Source organism: Carassius auratus, chromosome 28 (assembly GCF_003368295.1).
Source record: "Carassius auratus strain Wakin chromosome 28, ASM336829v1, whole genome shotgun sequence".
Taxonomy (NCBI): domain Eukaryota; kingdom Metazoa; phylum Chordata; class Actinopteri; order Cypriniformes; family Cyprinidae; genus Carassius; species Carassius auratus.
The window spans coordinates 23,272,752-23,281,493 of NC_039270.1; the positions used below are offsets into that span (position 1 = coordinate 23,272,752).

Sequence of the window (8,742 nt, forward strand, 5' to 3'; positions counted from 1 at the left end):
AGGATATTAATACTTGCAGCCTGTCATAGATTCTTTTGAATATGCATAATGAGGAAATGATGAAAGATTACTGAGATTATCGTTTACACTTACACAGAAGATAACCAGAATCCAGCGCTTATTAATATCTATTACATTGATCTGATCTTTCGATGTTTGATTAAAATATTTAAAGCTAGAGTCTTTATTTAGTTTTTATTCACTCCAAGCCTAATATAAACTATAATGTTTGTGATATTAATTTTATCTTGTGACAGATGAGAACTGCAGTTTTACACCACAAGTTTATTTGTACAACACTGTGCTTGTCTTGCACAGACATACACAGCTGAGTCCTCTTCTGTCAGTCAGACAGTTTGAGATACACCATGTTTTCTTTAACTGTCTCTAATTTCTATTCATCCCTTAAAACTTTTGGCATAGTCTTGTCCTTGTCCGCTACTCCAAATACGGCCCATCCACACCAGTGCTTTTCCAGGTTGCAGGTTCCAGTAGATTTTGTGGTACAACTTAAACTTTAATCAGATTTGATTTAAATGATTTGCTCCTTAATCAAATTAACTTATAACATTCTAACTATTAAACTACAAAACTGCTCTTTACTATGACAATACCAACATTTATAACTAATTTTTTCATTTAATAATATCTAGACTGTGTGAAAGATTTTTAAACCATAAAAATAGACTTCACTATCTGAAATAATGAAAAATAATTATATTTTATAACTTTATTAACAATATTGTACATTTTTTATAAAGAAAGTACACTAATATCTGGGTCATTTTTCTTAATACTTAATGAGCATTTATGAGTATTTAATCTGCATCTGAACTGAATCAGTAATTATTATTAGTGAGGATAGCATAAAGCTGTTTATTTGTGTGCCGAGTGTTAGAGTGGTTTTTGAACAAGACAGTAGCTGCTCTGTGTCACTGTGAGTCTGGCGCAGTAATACACAGATGTGTCCTCAGTCTGCATATTCTGTCCTTGAAGAGTCACTGTGTTGCTGGAAGAATCTCTGGAGACTTGAAATCTACTTTTCAGTTTATCACTGTAATATGTGTTACCGCTACCACATATGTATCCAACCCATTCCAGAGCTTTTCCTGCAGGCTGCCGAATGAAGCCAGTGCAGTAGCTGCTGTCAGACACTGTATATCCAGAGAGTTTACAGGACAGTGTCAAAACCTGACCAGGACTTAAGACCATAGAATCAGTCTGGATCAGTTCAACACAGTGGACACCTGAGAGGGAAAATATGGTCAATATTATGTATAACCTTGAGTGTTTTAATATGAAGTATCTCTAAAGAAGCTGTAAAGACTTACGAGAAACAGCTGCCAGCAGCAGCAACAACCAGAGAGATGAAGAGATCATGGTTTGAGACGAGTGAGAACAAGCTGCTCCTCTTCATCTTAAAACTCAAATAAAGAGGAGGAGAGATATATTTGCATACAATACTGCATATGCAACCCAGTAAATAAGTATCTACATTTCTTTTCTTTTAGAAGACAGCATTGACCTCCTTGACATTAACAATATAATACATTTAAATCAACTTGATATTTGTTTTTGTTTTCTTATATATTCACTAATGGTCATTCATGGCATATGTATCAGCAATCATGGCATTTAAATAGCTTATATTCAAGGTAAATATAGGTAAATATTGGCCAGCATATCATCCTCTAGGATAAGATGTCTTTGGTCTGTTTCTTTGACTCAGAGTTGTCTTGTGCTGCAGCGCCATCTGCTGTTACTGTTGTTATTAATTTATTATTTTTAATCTCATTTTCTTTCCTGACTTGTTTTTGTACAGCTCAGTGCTCTTCTACATCATTGTGTGTATCCTGCACAGTAATATACAGCTGTATCTTCTGTTGTCAGACCAGAGAGTTTCAGGTACACCATGCTGTTTGGATTGTCTCTAGTGATCTCTATTCGTCCCTCTACACTTTTAGCATACACTGTTTTACTGGCGTCATACCAGATAACCCCTATCCAGATGAATGTTTGTCCTGCTGACTGTCTGATCCAGTGCATGCCGTACTGTCCAAAATCAAATCCAGATCCTTTACATGAGAGATTCAGAGTTTCTCCAGGCTTTTTGGTGACAGGACTTGATGGGATGGACTCCAAGCTCTGACCGTTAACACCTAAAACAAAATTATATAATGGCCTGTCAGCATTATCATATATACAGTACATCTATTAATCTATTAATGAAATCTGAAGCCAGAATTAAATATTATTACACAGACAAACAGACTGTCTATAGACCTTTTTCATGGAACGCGAAATTACCCATTATGCTTTGCGCGTATGCGTATGTAGGATGCTTCGAACTTCCGGTTCGCAACTAGATGCGTTTAATTAGCCGTTTACAGCGTTTTTGGACCGCTCTGAAACCACAGTTGTAATCGGTTTTACTTACTTTTAACGTCCATAATGTCAACAAGCAACGGTAACATTAGTTCGCGGTGGCAGCATGGCCAAGGCTATTTAACAAAAACCGTAAACAATGTAACTTTGTCTGTTCCACATCCTACGAAGTTGACCAGCGCCACCTCCTGGTTTGATGATATGAAACAATGGCCAGCAGTCACATATGTTGACATATTCAATTATCTTGTTTTGTCTGAGGGCGTGGATGGCGAGGAACTTAGAAATTATAAAAGTACCAAAGCATACAGTTATCTACACAGTAACAAAATTGGACGAATTCTTTGCCATAAACATCAGCAGTTCACATTACTGAAAGCGGAGGTAGAGCCGAGTCAGGCTATTAATAAACCAAATCACATCGCGTGGGTTATGTTACAAAATAACGGAGTAGTGGAAACAGCTGGATGCTCCTGTGTAGCTGGTCCTGGCAGGTCTTGTAGTCATGCTGCTGCTGTGTTGTGGAAGGTGGGTATTTATAAATACAGCAAAACTTCTAATGTAGCTAAACGCAAACCTAACAATACTAGGGGGTAATAATATGGCAAAACACCTGTCCACTACAAGGACTGACTGCGTGATAAAATGTAAAGACTTATTTTTAGAGCAATATTTAACCAGTTATACATTTCAGTTATAACTAAATTGTTTAGCTCTAAAAAAAGTGCTTATGGTAATGTATTGTTAATAATAAAGTAAACAATATGTTCTGGTTTTTGAAAGGTGCAAAATGCAGTGGTCAGTGGTATGACAGGGCTATCTTGCACTGATGAGCAGTGTAGGTGGAATGCAGGAACCAGAAGAAACCTTGAACAGAAAAGAATCAGTCAGATGACCTTTAGACGTCACAAAGCTGAGGATGTACATGGTGCCTCTTCAACAAGGGAGGGAGAAAGGCTACCATCTACACCAAGCTATGACACACATCAAGACTTCAGGGAGAGAGTCAGTTCTTCAGCCACAAAACCACTTTTTGAATTAAAAAACAGTCTTTTGGAAAAATGCTACACTGCCAGTGTATCAGTGCAAGGAGATGACACTGAGAGCTTAGAAGTCCACCAGCCACATGGAGAGACTTTGACTTGCTGTAAATGTAAAGCATTTTACAGCAAATACATAGAACTGAACTTTGACCAGGCAGCTGAATTGGAGATGCAAACACAAAATCAGAGTTTGTCAGAGGTGTGGCATAGTGCAAGACAGCCTAGGATCACTGCTAGTTCAGCTAAAAGTGTACCAGTGCGAGCAACAACAAATCCTGATAAATTCATGAGAGAGCATCTCTTTCCTACCTTTCGGGGTAATGCGGCTACAAAGTATGGAAATGAGAAAGAGGCAATAGCTTGTAGCTTTCTGGTAGAAAAAGGTCTACAGGTCTCCCACTCAGGTATCAGGGTCAGCCTGGCAGAACCATGGCTGTCTGCAAGCCCTGATGGCATAATAAATGGTATGGAACTACTGGAAATAAAGTGTCCCGTTCCCAAGAACAACACCACCTCTCTAGCAGACCATTTCACCATAAATAATAGTGACATCAAATTGGTTGATGGCAAGCCTGAATTACAGAAGAACGGAGTCAGGGGCTTCTACAGGCAAATTCAATTAGGCATGTTTTGTACAGGGCTGAGAATGGCAAAACTGTTTGTCTGGTCTCCAAAGGAACACATTCTGATAAATGTACCATACGATGCAGAGTATTTAACAGACCAGGTTACTCGACTAAGAGGCTTTTACTTCTCAGTGATGCTTCCTAGAGTAGTGGATGAATTCACTGCTGGACGACTCAAACTGAATGACAAATACTTACATATAGTCAAAAAGGCTTAACCTACTGGTGAACAAAGATTAACCGTTTTAAAAACTGTACAGATGCTGACATGGAGGAGAAATTATTTTTATTGTGTCAAGGCAAGTTTCAATTTTTTTTTATGTATTTGATATTTTCTTGTTTACAGGGTTTACACTTGGAAAGTCTTGTGTGTAATTTATTTTTATTAGATTAAAGTGTATATATGTACATAGCACAAGGAAACAGAATACACACTGAGATGGATTTTTGAGAAGTTCCAATGTCAAGTATTGTTATTAAACACATTTATACATATATGTACATGACTAATGCAGCAGTGTGAGCATCAGATGAAAAGTTAATCCAGAAATGAAAATCTTGTCATTATTTTCTCACCGTCATGTCAGTCCAAACTTGTATAGTTTTTTTTTTCTTCTGATGAACATTGATTTATTTTGGAGAATGTTGGTACAGTTGATGGTAACCATTGACTTCATAGTGGAAAAAAAAGACTATGGAAGTCTGATTACTATCAACTGTCTGGTAACCAACATTCTCCAAAATAAATCATGAGGGAGAGTTAATGAAGACAACATTTCATTTTAAAATAACTTATTTATCTGCTTCACGGATCATATCACCACGCAAATTCACTAAAGCTGCACATATACGCAGAATTTTATCTATCTTTGGCATAAGGGTGATAGGCAAGGTTTGTGATAACACCTTGTATACTTTCAGTCTCCTAATTGCACGTTCAACATGTATCCTTACATTTGCAATCCTTCGGCTACATGTGACTTTTTCTTCTGTTAGCTGCATTTTGTTGGCAAAGTGAGGAATTATCATATTGACTTTTCTTTCAAACAACAAGTCTCTAATCAAAAAACCCCTGTCCACCATCACTTCATCTCCTGGATGGAGGTATTCGAGAATGCCAGAATCACACGTGATGAATTTGTCACTACAGCGTCCCCCATATGCTGCAGATATAAACATTACTAGACCACATGGTGCAATAGCCACTAAATACTTGATGGTGTTGCAAGCATAGTAGTGGCTGTATGATTCAGACCTTGAGTCTAGGTTCCCTGGTCTTTGGACTTCACTTTCACTGCAGTCTAAGATACAGGTAACATTAGGGTAATGTTGCTTGTATGCCTCTGGTGTTGTGGCCCTGATTGTTTCTTTGGGGAGCCATGGTATCAGTTCCTTCAAGACTGCAGCCATGGTGTCAATCCAAAAAGAAATTATCCTGCTCACTTGACTCACTGATATACAGAATCGAATGGCAAGATCTTCTATCAACAGGTTTAATTTCAGCTTCATTAGTGTGAGCAAGATTTGCTGTTCAATTTCAGTCTGGTAAGCCAGATTCTCATGGGGACGCAGAACAGCTACAAGGGTATGAAATGTGTGGAGAGGGAGCCCAGTGTAGAGATTTGAGTCATAGTCATTCATCAGAGTTAGAGGCTTGAATGTATCGCACTGCGTTGACTGGTTTACATAAGTTATACTGTGTTGTCTCTTAATATAACAATGCTCCTCGAAGATGTGGTCTTCCCACTGTGTTCCAACAGAGGTAAAGGTTTTTGATGTACAGCTGCTGTCATCAACATCTGTTTGCTTGGGACTGGGGACAGATGCAAGACTCTCTTCTACAGGTTTCATTTCATCCATTCCATGCTGCTCTGGGTTAACACCAGCTCCTGTAAATACAGAAAAGGCATTATACAGTGAAGCATCTAAAATCATATGGGTTATTATATGGTACAGGGTGAGTTTCTATTTTTAGAAAATGGTTAATTACAAAAAATGTATTAACTAATTAATTTTAGGATATAAAATGAAGAATTTTGGTTTAGCACTAACACACTTTTAATTGGCATTGTATGAAAGACAAAATGCTGACTTTCCAAATTTTGTAAACCAAAATGAGTTTATGAACAACTACTTTTAGGTATTATTTTGTTAAATGTTGTGATTTTGAGCTGCAATATGGTGAACTCTACACTGAAAGAAACTGACACTGAAACACTGATATCAGTGCCTTTGTTTTGTCTCAAGATGCTTACCAGTAATGTAATTTCTAAGGCGCGTTTATAAAAAATAAAATAAAATAAAAAAACTTTAAAGTCCTGATTGAACTATGGCCCAATCCTGGCTTAGTTTAAGCCCTGTCTGTAAAACCAAGCCTTAAGGTCCTATACATTTACAGCTGGTAAAATAATCAAATATATACATGAGTCAGAATAATTCAATTAATGAGCCGATTCTATAAATATGTTTTATAAACCAGTGCTCATTTTGTGATTATCATATTTGATAACACTGAAACTACTGCAACAAAATTTAGTTTTCATAACACATACATTAATGCTGAATAGATATTAAATATTGAATACACTTAAATGCTGAATGAAACGCTGGTCTCTTAAAAATGTTTAAATACACATCATGAGAACTTGGTCTTCTTACATACTAAAATGATTGTATCATAAGCTGCATCTTTTCCATTAATTGTGCAGACCTAATAGCACGTTAGCCGTGTAAATAACGTAAATATTCTCACCTTCGTCCGGCCACGTTCGTCGTCTTCTCTTCTTACTTAATGGACGATCATATCCAAGCCAAAGTTCAGGATATGGATTTTCTGTCGTTGGTTGTCTGTCCACAAAGTGGAATGAGCATACATGGACGTTACGAGGCGGGCATTTCAAATTAAGTGCTGCGAGCCAATGTCTTTTACCGTCGTCGTCGGATGGCATCTTGTGCAATTTAAATGGTCTTGGGCATTTACATTCTGCTCTTATTGTTGGCTTGTGATCATAACACTCTTGATCAAGAAAATTTTTGAGCTTCCTATAGCTGTTGTGACAGCCTTTAGCAGCACAAAATTTCCCAGAGCCTCCGCGATTCGCCATTACACTAACGTAACTTGACAGTTGGTAAACGGATTAACGGAAGTTCGAAGCATCCCACAGGAAGTCACTCGCCGCTATGGCGCCCTCCATGGACAAGCGAAGAAAAAGGTCTATACATACTAGTAAAGCACATCAGGAGAAAAAATAAGAATGAAAAGTCTGCCATTTCAAATGATGCAGGAAGGTTAACTGCTACAATCTCATTGAACACTGCTGGTAGAAATACTGTCTGTAATATCATTTACATTTAGGTGGAGCTTTAATAATAAAAAAATAAGCCACTGTTAGTGAGAACACTATTGAATATTAAATTACCATAATATTTTGTCATTTAATTTCCATTATCTGTCGTGTTTCTTTTTTTTTTTTTTTTTTTTACATTATATCTATATATTTTTTCAAACATACTTGAATACGAATGCTCACAAGTTCTATATTTTTTTACATTTTAACAATTTCCGTAGTTCTGGGACTTTCTCAAATCTGTGAATTACTGTTCTCTGAACTCTTCAGTAAATGTCATGCACTTTTTAATGTTTATTCAGTAGATCCAAATATTACTGTGATGCTTATGAAGTAATCAAGGCTACTGGTAAATAACAATATGTCCTATAAATCATATCTTCCACATATTGTAAATAGCTAGCAAATAGCAGGGGTGAAGTACTGCAAAAAAATTATGATTGTTGAGTTTTATTGGTTTCTTTATTTAGGTTAAATTTATTTTTAGTGATTAGACTTTGGAAAATTGTCAGAAACACTTAATTTGTGATATGATTATGGTGTTTTTGTACAGGGAGTCTGTAGGTGTCTGTCACTGTGTTTCTTTGGCACAATAATACACAGCTGTGTCTTCAGCTCGCATATTGTTTCCTTGCAGTGTTATTGTGTTACTGGAAGTGTCTCTGCTGATACTGAACTTGCTTTTCAGAGAATCCTTGTAGTACAAGACTCCATTACTCCAGATGACTCCAATCCACTCCAGAGCTTTTCCTGCAGGTTGACGAATCCAGCCTGTTTCCTCACTTGTAACTGAATATGAGACTTTACAGTTGATAGTGAGAGTGGCATCAGGACGGACAGTCAGAGACTCAGGCTGAGTGAGTTCATATGAATCAATACCTTTATCAAATCAAATAATACCTGTTAATAAGAGATCATGATCTTGTAATCAACAAAATGATGTATCACACAGAAAACAGACTAAACTTACAGGATATGACTGCCAGAAGCAGCACTAAAGATAAAGAGATCATGGTTTGTTTCTCAGCACAGTTTGACTGAACTGAAGTGATTCTTCACTCCCTCTAGTGATCAGATGAATGTGTAAACTGACTCATGCCTGCTGTTTAAATATGCAACAGGAGATTTACATAATCGCACAGAGCTTATGAACTTCACATGCATCACATTGTCCTGGACATGATTTAAAAAGCTTTCAGTTTTGAATTTATTGAGGTCATTATTTTCAGGGATAGAGTCAATGAACAGAAATGTAAACAGTCTGCAGACATTGTGACTGTAAGTAATAAAAAAAAATGTAAACACAAGCTAAACACAAAAAAAAAAAAATGTATTGCTTAT

General features: G+C 36.8%; 1 protein-coding gene and 2 gene segments (V, D, J or C); all 3 read right to left on the reverse strand.

Annotated features, from left to right (window-relative positions):
* Window positions 1-863: 863 nt before the first annotated feature.
* Window positions 864-1,410, reverse strand: LOC113047665 (Ig heavy chain V region 5A-like). The segment is given in 2 exon segments: window positions 864-1,247; window positions 1,332-1,410. Coding segments are annotated over 2 exon segments (402 nt in total).
* A 3,360-nt stretch (window positions 1,411-4,770) lies between these two features.
* LOC113047238 (uncharacterized) lies at window positions 4,771-7,237 on the reverse strand. The gene is made up of 2 exons (XM_026208576.1): window positions 6,807-7,237; window positions 4,771-5,943 (listed from the first exon to the last, which is right to left on the reverse strand). The coding sequence occupies exons 1-2, from the start codon at window positions 7,156-7,158 to the stop codon at window positions 4,847-4,849; spliced, it is 1,449 nt and encodes a 482-aa protein (XP_026064361.1). The 5' UTR covers window positions 7,159-7,237; the 3' UTR covers window positions 4,771-4,846.
* Window positions 7,238-7,972: 735 nt separating this feature from the next.
* On the reverse strand, window positions 7,973-8,414 carry LOC113047666 (Ig heavy chain V region 5A-like). The segment is given in 2 exon segments: window positions 7,973-8,280; window positions 8,372-8,414. Coding segments are annotated over 2 exon segments (351 nt in total).
* Between the last annotated feature and the right edge of the window lie 328 nt (window positions 8,415-8,742).

What these genes read in the sequence shown, in the direction of transcription:
- LOC113047238 (XM_026208576.1), bottom strand. Translation starts at nt 7,158, where the DNA reads ATGGCGAATCGCGGAGGCTCTGGGAAATTTTGTGCTGCTAAAGGCTGT. An exon ending in ACGAACGTGGCCGGACGAAG is followed by an intron (nt 5,944 to 6,806) that starts GTGAGAATATTT and finishes CTGTATTTACAG; the next exon opens with GAGCTGGTGTTAACCCAGAG.